This window comes from Melospiza georgiana, chromosome 3 (genome assembly GCF_028018845.1).
Source record: "Melospiza georgiana isolate bMelGeo1 chromosome 3, bMelGeo1.pri, whole genome shotgun sequence".
Lineage (NCBI taxonomy): Eukaryota > Metazoa > Chordata > Aves > Passeriformes > Passerellidae > Melospiza > Melospiza georgiana.
Window position 1 is genome coordinate 59,586,391 of NC_080432.1, and position 16,772 is coordinate 59,603,162.

General features: G+C 41.1%; 1 protein-coding gene across 1 annotated transcript in view; it reads right to left on the reverse strand.

The window, feature by feature from the left end:
* Positions 1 to 8,408: 8,408 nt before the first annotated feature.
* The window catches only part of RGS7 (regulator of G protein signaling 7), a 228,877-nt gene continuing 220,513 nt past the window's right edge, over positions 8,409 to 16,772 (reverse strand). Inside the window, exon 16 of the mRNA XM_058021436.1 lies at positions 8,409 to 9,625. Coding sequence (XP_057877419.1) covers positions 9,464 to 9,625 — 162 coding nt within the window. The 3' untranslated portion in view covers positions 8,409 to 9,463. The remainder of the gene's footprint in view (positions 9,626 to 16,772) is intronic.

Genomic DNA, 16,772 nt, shown 5'->3' on the forward strand with positions numbered 1-16,772 from the left:
GTATTTGGATTTCTGAGCAGCTATTGTCTTAAATCATTTCATCACTGAGTTCTGTAAAAAGGAACCTCACTTGGTGGAAAAGAAGTAACATCCAAGCAGCCTCATCTGGAAGAGTATTAGCAGTAGCAGAGATCTGCAAGGTTTAAATTTGCTTAACAGAAGGCCTTCAAAATTCGTAAAATAGTAATATTTCCTGCTTCAGAAGGAGTAAGGGTAAAAAAATAGCTTATAATTCAGATTCAAGGAAGAGTATGAAAAAATTGCTTACTTTCTTGCCAAATAAAATGTAGGATGAAATAAATGTTCTTAGGAGTTTAGTAGATATGGAGGGGGTGGTCAAATACTGGAATAGGCTTCCTAGAGTAGTGTTCAATGCCCAAACCCTTTCACTGCCTTAAAGAGGCATTTGGACAATGCCTTGAACATGTGTTAAACTTGGTCAGCCCTTGGTCAGGCTGATGGATCTGATGGATCAGACTACAGGATCATCGTAGGTCCCTTCCAACTCAAGTAGTTCTATTCTATTCTATTCTATTCTATTCTATTCTATTCTATTCTATTCTATTCTATTCTATTCTATTCTATTCTATTCTCTAAGCAAAACAGTTCCTAAAACACCCTTGGGCTTTCAGGGACTTCAAGTGTTTCAGGCATATGCAGATTTGGTATAATTAAAAAACAACAGTGTAATGAATTTTATGTAGGTATGCTCACCATTCAAACTGCACTGCACTTTTCAAAGTACACATCTGTGTGTACTAGATTTTGAAAAACCATAGCTGTGACCTTATTGTCATCTGCCATTTAAAACAAGAATCAAGCTCCCCTAGATGGAGTAGAACAATGCTGAGCACATCAGGGAGTACCAGCTGTGCTATGAAAACAGTGATTGATAATATACTACACACCAAGAAGAAATATCTTGTGATTTCCCCATGTGTTATGAGCATGTAATTAGTTGAGCAGAGTACAGGAGTTTAGATGCACATGGACAAGTGCAAAAGGTAGGCTAACAGAGTGAAAGAGGAAAAGGAAAGATGGACTATTGCTTAAACTCTTTGAAGGTTGCCAGCACCACCAGGTATTAATGATCTGCCTTAGAAGCCCAAAGATAGAACCTGTGTGCCTCTGTAGTCGCAGCACAAGGATTCTCTCCACAGCTAAAACTCCTTATTTACTCATCTGAATTGGGTGCTGGAAGACAAAGAAAGGAAAGTAATTTGAAAATTTTTACTTCAGTTCTCTGGTGTACAGCATGGAAAGTCCATGTGTTATCAATACTTTGCATGAACCCAAGTTACAAATCAGAGCAGCACACTAACATTAACAGGGCTCCCTCAGTCCAGAACCAGACAGGCTTGGTTCTCAGCTTAATAGACTTATTTAAGAAAAAAACCCAAACAACAAAAACCCCAAACCTATGTAGGGAAAGATTGCGTTTCCATCACAAGCCTAATAAAATATACAGTTTTGGCTTCACTCCATCTAGTGGCAACCAGGCAGAAATCCTCTCTCCTCCTTCCCTAAAGTAGCAGTGTGTGAGCTATGGCTAAAAGTTAATTTTGCATGTGTGGCAGGGTTTGGGCTTGTTTACAGTCACTAAAGTCCAGGAGACACCAATTCATGGGTTTTGATGTGCTTGCCACTGACAGAACATGGTTGCCATTGCACCACACCCCTGGTGTGGAGCTTGGAATGGGAACTGCTCAAGAGGAGGCAGGAAGAGAAATTTCCCAATGTAGATGAAAGCAAAGATCTGCTGAATGCCTGTAAATGAGTCGTGCTGTGGTAGAAAGGTAGGAGAAAAATGCATTAGTAACTTCTGAAAAAGGTTTCTTAACCAATGGAAAGGCAACAGAGAAGGGGCAGTTTCATTCATCATCAAATGTCTCCTAGAGTCCTCAGTAAAAAATCTGGGCTCAAGCCTTCTTATTCTGGTGTGCTGGAAGCAGACTAGTTCTTACAAAGTCTTTTAGCTATTCACATGTCTGCCCTTGCTTGAAATTATTTTTCTCTGATGTTTTATCTGAGCTTGCAACATTTGGGATTCCATGTGAGTTTCTAAACAGGACAAAAGTCACAGGAAGGTAAGGCACGGCTCTGTCTGCATCCAGGTCCATGCTCCTAAGCAAAGCATTCTCTCTGAGCATATCAGTTCTCACATGAACTTGCCCTAGCATTAGGTTGGATTTTATATTGGATTTCAATATATTGAATGGTCTGTGCAAAATGTATCCAAATACAACACCTGAATTTTAGGAATGTTCAAACATCATTGAGATCCATAAGCTTTAATTAAAGCATAAAAATTAATTCTATATGTGTGGGCACACACAGACACAGAGTACATATTTTATTACCTGTATATATACAATTACATATACATAATGTAACCGTTTCTTACATAACTTAGCAAGGGGTCTGGGTCTCATTCTCCGGTATTTTGTATAATGCACAGTTTAAAAGCAATCTTTCTGAGGTTCTGTGTAAAGGCAGATATAGAAAGTAATTTTATGTGGCCTCTCTATCAATCAGGGTAAGAAAAGAAACAAATATAGTGAGATAATTTTTATGAAGCATAACTGAATCATGCCTCTGTTTTCATTAAAATCATATAGCAATTAGTAAGTGATGATCTGGTTTAGAAGAAAGAACATATTGTTTTTGTACACTGTGCTTTGTGTACTGCTTGAGCTAAATTAAGACAAATAACCAAGACAATATTTTTCTTTGATATCAGTAAATATTGGCATGAAAAAACCTATTGCCCCATTATTTTTAATGGGAAGAATTCACTCTAAACCTTTTTTTCATCAAGTTGAGGAGGTGATGTCATATGGTAAAGGCTGGATATTCCAAATAAATCACTAACAAGTCATTTTGGCTGAGCAGTATGTGTATCAGATATGCAACTGAACATGTCTGGAAGAAAATGCATTACTGTCATAAGACTTAGGAGTCAGAGCCTGATGAGTTTGTGTATCTTGCAAACAGTTACACAAGTAACCAGACATTTCCTGCACAACTCAACATTTTTAAGGGAATGTCCTAGACTTTATAGCAAATAGCCTTGGATTACACGCTCAGGCCCTGATTCAGCACCCACTGCTGAGTGTTTCACTCTCTTCCTGCAGGCCCTCGCACGGCATGTTTGTCAAATGTGCGTTGTAAAATCCACTGCAATATCCAAAGGGCGCCAGTGACTGAGCTTTAGGCATTAGTGCGTGTCAGACCTGCCTTCCCCAAGACGTGGCAGCAGCCTACAATCACAGGCCACCTTCTCTGCTTTTATTAGTCTCTGATCCTGAGGGTCCCAAACGATTTAGAGCCCATGGAACTGGACCCACCCCCCAGCACCCAGGAGATGCTCCGGTGCCCTGTGCTTGTTCTGCTCATTGCAGACACCTGCCCCATGAGGGGATTGCTCCGGCTCCACCCTCATGGCCACCAGCAGCGCTAGGCAGGCACTCTTTTGTCCGCTGCTGGGCCTCAGTCTCCACATGGCAGGCCCTGGATGTGTAAGAGTCTGGCTATGGGTGTCTGGCTCCAAGGCAGATGTCCTGGAGGATGAATTAAGCTCCCCGTGGGGAGTGTGCAGTAGATTTAACTGCCTCATAGGCAGTGTTGGCTATCCAAAGGTTATGAGGCTATCTACTAAAGCTCCTGCTAATTTGATCTGCCATAAATCCTTAAAGGTTTTATCAGCAGGAGGAATCCAAAAATAAGCTCATTACTCTTTCTCACCAATTGACTGTGATCTTTTCCCCTAATTTCACTACCAAACCTTTTGAACTGACAGAAAACAGAGTATCAGTGGACAAATTAGACCTCTTCCTGATCACAATGTAGAAGAGGAGGAGCTATACCAGTATAAGCTTGGTTTATACAAGACTCAATTTTTGCAGCAGGGTTACTGAGGATCCACCCTGCAGAGAATCAGAGCAGATGTGTAAAGTCTGTGTGGAAATAGGAGCCTTCCTTTCTGATCGACCTGCAGTGATACCTCAGGCATAGATTAGACCCCAGGAAGGGCATTTCTCATGCTATAAAGTCTGGAGGTGGGTGAATATTTTTACAATCAAAGTGAGGCTGGGGCAAAGAAAAAATGAATAAAAAGAAAAAGCTGGTATGTCTCCAGGAAGCTCTGTTTTTCATTTCACCTGAACTGTTTAGAATTTTTACAACTGAAAATTGCTTCTTTCCATCTGTGAAGCATTTGCTTCTTGGAAAAGATGCACAAAGCCAAGACATGAAAGACATTTGAAATAAATAAATAAACTAATGCATTCTTTGGAGAATCCATGCTGTTTCCCTACTGCTCCCCATTTTCTTATGAAGACCTCTCCACAGATGGAGGGCAGCCGTGGTGTCCTCAGCAGTAATGAGTGAGGGAAAATAACTACGGTAAGTAAATTACAGTAGCTCATATGCCTGCAGTGTTAATAGATTCTGTTTCTAAAGCATAGGCCACAAACTAGTTTAGTGAGAAGAGGGCATCTTTCATATATGTGCACTCAAAAATGTTACAATTTCCAAAGAATAGTTACCTAATAGAATCATCTGTGGGTAGTACTGGTGTAAATACTTTGTGCAGGAATGGCATGGAGGATGTCAAGTGAGGCTACAGCACATACTTCAGAGACAATTCAGGGCTCTGTTCAGTGCCTCTGTTGACATTATGGTAGCTGAAGATTGTTTTGTACAGCTCAGTAGAGAAAGAGATAAAACAAGTAATTTCTCTGGTCTTTTCCTAACATCCCAAAGTTTATAAGTACCCAATAACAAAAATAAAATGGCAGCGGTGGCTATTGTCAGGTTCATAACTCCTCCTGCTCCTCTATGACTACATCCCTCTTTAAAAGGCATTACAAAGAAAATTACCCAGAATACCTCAACCAAAACTATGGCAGGTAAGTGAGGAATTTTCCTCTGCCCTTTAATCTGAAGTGATTGCAGTATAGCAGAGAGAATGATGTCCAAGTAAAGACAACACCAAGGGCAGATACTCGCTCAGAAAGAACTGAAGTCTTTCAATGGACTTGGGCCAAAGGATACTGGCTCATGCTCACCGCAGGTTTTACCCAATGCTTTTCTCCCTGGAAAGGAGTCACCAAGTGTCCTTCCATATGCTCCAGGTAGTGACGAAGTTCAATCAGTGACAGCTGCCAAATTCTGCCTGCCCAGGAGCAGGGATATGTTTGCTAAGGGTTTCACTGGATTCAGAATCAGAAAGCAAATGTTGCATTAGCAGGCAATAGAAAAAGTTATTGGGCTGTCATCTCTCAGAGTGATTAATTATTCAATGTGACTAAAGCGATTGATTAATTAATTATTTAAAGGAACTGCTCCTAATTGTTGCTTAGCAGCTATAAAAAATTGGAAGGAGTTATTTTGGAAAATTGCATACCATCCTACTGTCAGGTGTGTTGATTTAGGTGGTGGCACCAGCCTCCATGGTTGACCAAACTGGAGACCACATTTCCTTCATGATTTGTGTTGCTGGAGATAGGGATTGTATTTGAAGAATGCAGGAGAGGAGCCGGGTCTGGTAAGGGCCTGAGGAATCCTTTTGTTATTCGGATTGAAAGCTTGGCTGGTTATGTTGAGAACAGAGAAGATTTGCTCCCTCCTCTATAACTATCCTGGAGAACAGAAAACATGGATGTGATCTCCTTTGGAAGCTCATATATTGCTGTAAAATAGACTCAAGAGTAAATCTATTCTTAAATTTTTTCTTTAGCTTACTGTAATTTTGGGTACACCAAATATCAAACTTTGAGGAAGAAAAAAACAAAAAAGTGAAACCCCATAAAGGCCATGTGTTTGATCCCAGGCTCAGCAAGGCGTTGTTCCGTAGATGAATGTGCAAACCTCGGTTCTATCACTCTGCTAAAGTGAGAGCTATCAGGGTCTCCTTAATGTGTTACACAAAAGGGCTGCAGCACACAAAGCCTGGAACACATCAGTGTGCAGATCCCAAGAGGGTCCTGTGGAGTCTATTACTTTGATGAAGTGGTATTTAAAATTGCATTACCCAGCAGCTGTTTAACCCTCCAGATGTTGCCCCTGTGGAGTGTTTAATAGGACGTGAAGTGCTGGTAGGCTAGGCCATAACCTCATGTCATCCATTCAGCAGGTCACATCAGGTCTTACCATCTTCTTCTAAATCAATACAGGATGACCTGACATAGCAACTTTCCTCATTTGCTGTTCTTTTTTCTCTTTATTTTTCCAATACTGAGTAGAAAAATCGGAAGGCAACAAAATAAATCCAAAAGAATGGGAGAAAAGAAGGAGATCTGAAAGCAAACTCCCAGAAACTTTTGTTAAAATCTCAGTTCGTGTTTTCCCCTTGTGTGCGCTGACAGCCCCGATCCAGCAGCTTGGTGCTGCCATCTGCTGTTGCTCCTGCTGCTCACGCTGCCCATTTTTCTTGAGCAAAAATAAATCAGCGTCGTGAGTAAATAAAAGGTAAATCAAAAGGGAAATAGGTAAAGAGCCTAGAATGGGAAAATCTCAACCTTTAATTTTTGGCAGCATTTTCGAATCCTTGTGTAACACGTTAGTAGTAATTCTTAGGGTCATCAAAAAGATGAGGCATGATCAACTCAACTTTTGGGAACATTTAGTCTGGAATTTCCTGTGGCTATTAGGTCGAGGACCTGATGCTCCACAGTGTTTTTCATGGTTTAGATATTCGGTGCCACAGGTATTTGTTTTACAGAGCTGGCTTCCAAAATCAATTAAAACCAATCAAGGAACAAACTTGTTTTTATTAGCACAGGGCGCCTGTTAGATCACATTTGCAAAGATGAAACTTTCTGTCCGAAGGCTGGATACCCTCTGGGGCATCATCAGCTTTTAAGAACATTAACAAAATCCCTTTGTTCACCAGAAGGAATTCAGCTGGCATATGACTTGTCCCATCACCCCTCATTGGGCAGTCGGGTATCTCGCCAGGCTGTAGTTCTGCCACCATCTGGGTTAAAACACGACCCTGACAGGAATTTTGTTTTGGAGGTAGATATGAAAATGAGGAATGAACTTTTGTTGTGGAGGTTTCCTTGCAGCACAAACAAATTTGAACTTTTTATAGAGTAAGAACATTGACATTGGGGATGTTGAAAATAAAAAACATTTTGCTGTTGTTACACAGACATATATTTTTCCTTCCATACTTTTTTTTTTGTGTGGAAACCTATTTACACTTCTCAGCCAAATCTTTACCAAAGATTTCAACAGGGCCAAGATTTCAGTCCTTGCCGGCCAGTGTTAGCACAAATGTGACGGCTGTTACTATGATTATATCTACGGAGAACTGGTACTTAGAGGAAATAACAGCTTACTGGCATCTCTTCTAGTGAAGTTTTTGAGATTCAAGTATCAAGAATGTAGACATGTATCGAGCTCACTGTGCCAGCACAAATAATCTCTTGACACATGACTGCAGCCACAGAAATCAGTGCCAGCACGTCTCTCTCATATTTGAAAGAATTGACCACTTCCTCTCACTGTTACAAAACCCTGTGCAGGAATGTAAAACAGATACTAGAGCACATGACAGCTCAGGAATGGATGTCTGTCACACCAAACTCTTGACAAATGTGTTTTTCATCACCTGGCTTCACCTTCTGTTATTCTAATAGCATCCTATGGAGTGGTATCCTGTGGAGTGGTATCTTGAAAGTACTGTAGAATCTCCTTGCTTGATACAGATAGCAGGAGTAAAGCAGCATTTAGTGTGGCAGAGGCTCTCCACTGTAATCCATAAAGCTGGAGCTTGGGAACTTAACAAGAGTTGTGCTGTAATTTCTGTCTCTGAGGAATGGTCTTTCTTACCTTTGCAGATCCATCTCCTCCGTCACTTACCTCTTCCAAAAATGCAAGGCTTTGAGAGTCCTTTGGCTGCAAGAAGAACAAGTATCTTTGCATCCTCTCAGGATGAAGTAGCTAGACTCAAACCAAGCATTTTCCCTGTGTGTGCTTTAGTGAAAAGATGCAAAAAAGGTGAGAGAGCAGACTGGTGCATACAGAACAGCAGACCTCATGCTCCAGGTGTGGTTAGTGCCAGTGGGACAGAATGGGCTCCCAGCCTGGGAACTGCCCAATCTTGGTAGGCACCCACCACTACAATTCTGAGACAGAAACTGTGCTGCCAAAGACTCAGTAGACCTAAACCCAAGTTTAGAAATCCTACTAATACATCCACTAGTCATTTTAATCTCTTCCCTCTCCTCACTTCCCTCCTGTTCTTGTTGAGCCCAAATATCCACAGTTAAAGCAGGCATTTGGTATAATGCAAAATGTAAAGTAAATTGGCAACAGCATAAATCTGAAACGCAGATATTTGAAGATACATTTAGAGAGAGAAAACCGCTTTAATATATTTGAGTTGCAACTGGAACATGAGTGCACGTGGAAGAAACAGGACTTTCAACTCATCTTACCAGACTTCCAGACGTGGAGCCAGCTGTGCTGGCCATAGGGCAGTAAGTGTCAGCCTTGGGCTGGACCTCGTGTTCATGCCTCTGGGAGCAACGGGGAAATGAAAATCACTGTGGCTGTGCTGGTGTGGATGTAACTCGTGTGCACTTGATGAGCGCTTCACAGGGGAGCCAGAGAGAGCAGGCAAGGGTGCATGGCAACCGTGGCCAAACAGGGCTCTCCCTTCCAGGCCACGCACACTCCATTAGCCAAAGTAACCAGAAACAGGTGAGCTGGCCTTTGAAAATCAATAGTGTCACCATCCCCATGTCTTCCAGGGTACAAAGAGCACTTATAAAAACAGGTTTTACTGGATCATACTGCACAGTTCAGTTAACTTTTAAGTATCAAGGTCTTGTTTAAATGGTGCATATAACAAAGAGAATTCAGTCATTACCAAATTTTAGTCTCATCTGACCTGAAAATTCTTATTCTAATACCTGCATTTTGGGTATAATTGTTGTCAAAATATCATCTTCTGAACATAGAAGCTTCAAAAGATTGAAACTGCTATTGTGACTATCCTGTATACAATGCAAAAAATATATTGTTACTGCAGAGGAAAATTACTTGTTACATGCTTCTCACATAGTATCTTTATTAAACATTTGGACAGATATGCATCCATTTATTATATAAGTAATCTATGGGTTCTTAGTTTGCAAATGCTGGTTGAAAGTTCACAAGAGCAGGCTTTTCTGTGAACTTTCTGTATTTGTAAGTTCAGTCACTGAAATAAATCCTGAGCCTATTGCCTGCTTAGCAGCACTTTGCACTCTACCCCAGTGGCTAAAGCTTGGAGCTCTGCATCTGAATATTTCAAAACCTCTGACCAGCTTGCTTGGAGTTTGTTTTTCTTCTTAAATAATGCAAGTTGTTCTGGAAAGAACATATAATTGCAATTATCTGATAGTCAAATCCTTAGTCACTGGCATACCAATCTCCACTACCATTAATAGAGGTTTCATTGGAGCAAAGCTTATTGCAGCATTTTGTAGTTGTTAGAAAAAAAGTGTTCTTTGTGCGTGCTGTAGTTCAGAGCTGTAAGGTCTTTGTGAATGGTTACTCTCAAAGCGCTACAGAAGTTCCCCGGTTCAAGGTGGCTCCTGGCTCCTCGGAAAAAGGAATGTGGGCTTCCAGCCTGGGAGGAGAGAAATAAGTGAAAAAGGAGCATCCCTGGGCTAGGCAGGACAGGTCTGCTTAGTGCAGTTCTGCAGCCTGGACAGTCAGTGCTCAGCTGGTTCAGAAGGAAGAAAGGTGAGTGCTGACCCCAGTAAACACAGTGCGCATCCATGAATCCAAGGCATCAGTCGCAGTGAAAGCTCCTCCAGCCCTATTTGTCAGAGCAATAGGATTTTCAGATTATAAAACCAGGAGTCACTGTGTGGTCACCTAACCACATCATTTAGGACACAGGACATCCTTGAATTTCATCCAGTTTAAACTTGAGTAAATCTTTTAGAATTAAAAAACCCAACAACATCTATTCTCGATTTAAAAATTGCTAATGGTAGAAAAGCCACAATAACCTCTTGCAATCCACACCAGTAGCTAAGTATTTCCCTGGCGAAATGTGTAGCCTTTTCATCCTGTGTATTTGTCCAGCTCCAGCCACAAGGTCTTTTTATATCTTTTCTTGCTAGATTGGAAGAGCATTAGTCCTGAAGTAAATACTTACCATCTACAACCAAAATCCTTAAACTTTTTCTTGGCATGCTTAAATGATTGCACACCTACCACTTCTATCCAAAGATGCTTTCAAGCCTTTTAATTGGTCTCAGAACAATCTTTAAGAGTGCCTGAAGCAAACACCGTACTTTAGAGCTCAACACACATACAGAGCAAATCAGGACTTCATGCCAAAAATGCATATTCCCAGGGTTTACATTAGTTCCCAACCAGTTTTGTGCCTGGATTTGACACCCAGTTTATGCCCTGGACATGAACCAGTTTATATATCCATATCCAGTTTAAGCCCATTGACCCCTGGTGAGGCGTTCTCCCCACATACAGCTCATACAGCCCCTACAACTTGTCTCTCTGCACCTGACTTCACTTTTCTTCAGCAGATAAATAACAATTGTTCAGTCATACAACTTCACATTATCAAACACTTCAACTTTTTGCTTCTAAAGTTCCTTCAGTCCTCATTTTAGATGGAGGAATCTGGAAATCTTCGTAATGATTGTCATGTTTTCAGTGATGATTTTAATATTAAAATTTGTACCATAATTTTTCAGGACACTGTCAGAAGCAAGGCTGCTCACTGCTGAACTGTTCAACTGCAGAAATATTAGCCAGTGTCATTGGTACTCTGTATACCTTCATTTCCCTGAAGTCACACATTATTATTCACTGCATGTCTAAGGTATTATATAAAGTTACTGTGCTGCATTTTCAGCTCAGAGAGGTCTCTCTCAAATAATGTAAGGAAGGGTAGCAAGTGCAAGTAATTTTCTGAGCTCCTGTCATGCTTTTCAGGTAAGAGGATCAAGTTATTAATTAATCAGCTCCATGAACTAATTAAAATAATATATTCTGCATGTACCAACTCATATAACATATATAGGTGAAATGAAAGCCACAGCAAATATAAATAAAATTTTCACAATAATTTAGTAACAGGCCATGAAAAAGACCCTGGGAGGAAAAGGGGAAAAAACTCTATTGTGCCTTGCTTTATTCATAAAGATAAATTAACTTTCTTTCTGAAAATGGTTGATACTCAACCTTGGTTCTGCATGTCAGCTCCTCTTCTTTTCCCTCTTTGAAATGCTGAACATCTTTTGAAATGTTTGGTAAGTCTCTATTAATCCATTCCTATCAGAGTGTTAAAACGACACGTATCATGGAGGAAAAAGTTGCATAGTTCTCCTTCCACATGGACCTCAGCAAAAAATAACCAGCTGCAAACAAGCAGGCATGCATATTTTCCATGATTCATTCTGCAGAACCCAACATAGGCTGTGGGACTGTTGTACAGAACTTGAGCTTTCACAGAAAAAAAAATGCTACCAGGCGAGGTGGCCTGATGGTGAGGGAAGTCTTCCCAAAAAGGAACTGAACATGAATCAAGTCAGGATGACTCAGATTGTTTTTGTGATTCTGCAGAGAGAGACAATCTGAGATAATAGCTGGGTTGTGTGAACTATTGCTATAATTTATTACAATAAATTTCAAAATACAATGACTTACTATTGTGAATTGTTTTTTATTTTCTCTCTATATATCAAAAGCACTGTAATATCTAGATTTCTAGCCCCTCTGTGTGAATAAACACATATAAAAATATATATAGAAGTCCTCTGTATGCTTCATAGCAAATATGCGAATTATCATCTTAACAAACATAGCAGCATCCCTTTTGTGTGCTCGGTGAAGTGCACTTTGATAAGAAGACAGTAATGCGTAGCAGGAAGATTGAGTTATGATGGGAGGTAGCCGGCCTTAGGACATCAAAGAATTTATAATTCTATCATTATATGTTGAAGCTTGGAGCTTATGACAGAGCTTTCTAGGTGGTGGGTAAAAAAAAAAGAATGACTGAAAAAATAAGCCTGGGCCTTTGCTTAAATACATACATTTGGGTTTTTGCTGCTTTGGATTCAAAGAAAGAAAGAAAAATGGTCTATTTGTGTTTCACAACAACAAGGGTACGGTAGGCATCTGTACAAGTAAAGGATATTTCTGTTGTTTGCGTGTTCTACATGCAGGTTAAGTAAATGGTTTTAATTTAACCAACCAGGTCCCATGACTCAAGGTGAGAAAAATTCTTCTTTAGTGCTGTTCTCCATCCTTTGCCAGAAAGCTGTTCCCAATTGAAACTATATTTATCTGTTATTTACCAGTTTAGTCAGCTGAGGACAAGTTGTTCTGAAAATGTTTGTCTAAATCGGCCAGCCATGCGTCAAGAAATAAAAGGAGAGGAGTGGAAAGAAAAACCAATATGGAAACACATCTGAAATTCCAGGGAAAACCTTTCTGTTGACTTTATCAGGACATAGCCAAGATCTGCAGTCAACAGAGAATTATGGCTATTAAAATAAGGGAAAGACACTAGAGACTGTAAAGAAAGAAAAGGCAGAAAAAGGAAAATAGAGGGAACTTCCTAGATTCCCATTAAAAAAAGGCAGGGTCAGGGAGAGGAAAATGGAGGTTCAGCTGCAAACAAGCAATGGAAGGGAAGGAAAACTGAGAAAGTAAATTAAAATATGTATGATCATTGATTTTAATGGATAAAGGTACCAGTCATTGACCTGGTTTCCAAATTTTCCTGAATAGGTAGTAGAGGCACAGGCTGGTTTCTCTATGTATAGGATATTGAAAGAGCAGGAAAATTTAGAGAGATTATTCATGTCTGAAGCTTTGGGAAGATCACATCTGGTAGTAAAGGAAAGATTTATATTCAATTTTAAATTGCTTGGAAATGATTGGGGAATTTTTGTTATGTAATTATATTTGGGGTCCTCCCTCTTAGAGAATGTTTTAATTTGCGATTTTTACCCTGACAAAAAAATTTTAGTAGATCACAGTGAGTGCAGCGAGTATGTGTCAGCAATGACCATGAAAGGACAAACACCACATAGGGAGCCTTATAGGATTCACGAAGGACAGAATTTAAGCTTAACCATGAAGAAAGCAAACTTGTTAAGAAATGTGTCTGAAACAAAATGACTAGTAAATCCTCCAAAAATCAGTCTTTGCGGGGGGAGTAAATGTGGAAGGCATATTGTCTTCTTAATCCAGAACAGACTGACGCATCTTTTGAAGAGCAAACTGAAATTCTTTCTAAACTATGAAATCTTGAAGGGAGACCAGGCATGAATTTACCAGCCAGTAAAAAGGTCCTTTAGCCGCTTTCCTCTTGTCCCAGCCAGACCTCCACATGCTGCTCCCTTGTCTGTTTTTTTAAATAGTAACATCCAAATATGTAGCAAGTAGAGAGACTGGTGGATGACCAACAGACGGGTAGTTGGTAGATAGAGGCCACTTAGTTTGTTTCTTCCACAATTTTCTGCTTTGTCGTAGCTTTATTTCCCTTATCACATCTCCCCATCTGTCCTTTTTGAGTCGGCTTCCAGTGCTGAATGGTTTCCATTTTTAATATACCATACATACATAATTATATCTTTCCTTGTGGACACATAGTCTAAAAGCTTGCAGTCTTGACAGCCACATTTTAAGTGATGGAAACGTGCTGTCAGTGCCCCAGCTAGTAGAAGAATGCAGGCCTCCAATATTTTCAGAGTTTACTACATAAGATGACCTTGTTAGCTCAGTCTTACGAGCATGGATCATGACAGAGATGAGCCATCACAATAAATATCTGTCATATGATGCAGACCTAATTCTTCATGGCCACCACTTTCCTGCAGCACATTGAGGTACCAGTGTTCTCATGCACTGAAGGATCCTCCTCCCTTTTGTGTGTTTACCCATGTTGTGATGTGCCTCTTCCAAGCCCCCTTTTGCTGCTGTCAATGCCCTCCTCAGGCTAAGGCCCCTCCTAGCACACAGGCACCAGTCTGGTTCTCCAGGAGAGCAGTGTATTGGTCTTTCCCCTTCCATGTACATAAAAAAGTACTCTTTGCACAAAACCAAAGACTAATTTTGTCAGACTAATTCTCCAGGTGCTTCAGGAATGCCATATGGAGAAACCAGCTGACAAAAGCAGCCATTGATGATGGACAAACTGGCACAAAACTGTTCCTTTTCCTAGAGTGGAACTGAATTCTCTAGCGCACAACACCATTACCTCCCAGGCAGCAAAAGACCCATCTAGGATTGCACGAAATGTCCTATAAAGCCTTATTACCAAGGGGAAAGAACAGTTGGTAGCACTGTCCCGCAGAGCTATGCTTCAAAAGCATCAGCCTATAGTTCAAAACCTTTGAAGTTCTCTCGACATGGGCAGATCTTCCCTTCTTCATCAGCAGCTGAGCCAGGTTTTGAGCCAGCAGTGTTGCCAAACAAATTAGTACTAGTAGTAATAGTAGCAGTAATACTGCCCACCCCTTTCCATCACTGGAAGGGTTTGGAAAGCAATCTTCCAGCAGAGCTGTGCCTGTCGCACACAGAGCGGGCAGATGCAGAGAACATCTGTTTCAAAGGATGTGCCAGCAGGGCAAGCACTGTGATATCAAATGTCAGCGTACAAAAAGGCACCAGGAAACTTGCTGTAGAATCCTGTGGGGAGTGAACATTGTCCCTCCTGTGACCAGAGACAGGACTGTTCAGTCTGTGACACAGAAGCAACAAGCATCCCCCATCCTGGTGTTCCTTACTGCTTCACACACTCTGCACCACAGTCATGTGCGTTCACCTCTACAAATACCAGGTTGCCAGTGACCAATATGAGTTCTTTAAATCTTGGTGATGAATGGTTTTACATTCCCAAAGAGGAATGCTGTGTCTCACCACACATTTTTAATTGTCTTGTCTGTTTCTATAAAGCTGGGAGGATGGACTAACAAGAGTCACCCGGGTTGATTAAGGGCTTTGATTAAGCGCTCCTCAAACTCAGCTTAGAACTAGCTATTAGTACCCAAGCCAAATCTAAAAGCTGCCTATACAAGGTGCCTATACAAGCCAAGTTGGAGCAAAACAGAAGCACACAGGTTTCTCTGAGCTGAGATGCACCCTCCCCTCTCCCAGTTGAGCACAGCACTGTCTCAGGCACCACCAGCTCAGCAAGGATGCAGCCCCAGACGCCGTGGTGGTGTGGATGACAGCAGGGCATTTCTTAGTCTCTGATGCATCACGCAAGCTGGAGCCCAGAGACCAGCTCAGCTCAGAGCTATGGCGCATTACAAGAGCCTTCCTTGCTCCCCAGGGAAGCCAGCTCTGCTCCAAGCTGTGGGAAAACCACAACCAGACCCCATGTTTTAGGCTTTTACTGCCTGCCCAGCCACATCATCAGACTACCTCATTTTTAGCAAATGATCTAGACATCAGTGAATTCTCCAGATAATAAAAGACTATCCTTCAGCCTGCTACACCTCCTCTGAACGTGACCCCCCACCTAGACTGCAGCCCTTCAAGTTATCCTCCATTTGTTTGCTGGTGTGCTCCCTTAGATCTGCAGCTCGCTTTGATTATTTGCACATCTGGAAGTTGTCACATGCCTTTTCTGACCGTGACCATCTGAAATATTACCCAGCAGGACTTGAGGGGAGACACAGTAAGGAAACAAAAACATCCTACTTATAAGAACATGTGGCAGGAATTATCAAATGACACCATCCCAAAGGGTAGTGCCATATATCCAAGCAAAGACAAACTTCCTTTCCATCCCCTAAAGCCAGGACAATTTTTTTCCCATAGTACTGACTGCAGAAATTAAACAATATTACATACAAATACCTAAAGTATTTTTCATTAAACATTATGTTATGAAGGTTAGTTGTCTATTTCTAATGGAGAGAAAGTATTTCTTTCACCCTCCAGCTTTCAAAACTGGAGAGCAGATCCTCCTCATACACAGAAAAACCTCCCCAAAATGGTTCAATGCCTGAGGTTGTTAGGGTGCCTACTTCTGGTTTGCCTCTTTTCCTTACAGGCAGAGGGCAGGTTCTTTGGTAAAGCTGGAATGGGATATATTAAAAAAAAAAAAAAAGAGAGATTAAAAAAGCTTGAAATACAGAATTACAGCTTCTCAGTAATCCCATCAGAGGCAGTAGGGGCTCTGGAGAAGAGGAGGAAAGACCAAAATCAATGAAACTGTGCAGGTGGAAGCCCAGGAAAATCAAGCACAGCTTTTAGATTTGGTTTCTCATTCTTAACAAGATACAGAATTGAACAAATGAAGAATAAATGAAGCATGGAGAGCAATACAGACCATACTGCTGCAGTCTGGCAGCTGTTAACCAGTTATATTTTGGCCTTTGTCAAGAGGTTCTCCCTAAAATCAGAAAGCAATGGGTTTCCTCCTGAGCAGCTTGTTTGCTTACAGATCATTGGTCCAAAATCTCATTGCTCTGGAGGAAAACAGGAACAACTATGTGCTCCCATGCATTGCTTCCAAACTCCCCTTCCTGTGGGCAGCCAGCTGGAAGAGAGGCAGTCTTTATTGGGGACATGATACTAGTAGAAGTAGAACTGGTTATTCCATCAGCCTCTGCATGTCTCCAGAGTCGAATCAGACCTTGATGTATTGGCTTTGCTCCGTAGCTGCCACCATTACTTCTTCCTTTGGGGGTGCTTCATATTTGGTTGCACAGCACTCTGATTTTTTTCTTCTTAAACCAAGCGCCACTGGCTACTGAAGCGAATTTCTGACAAACCAAATA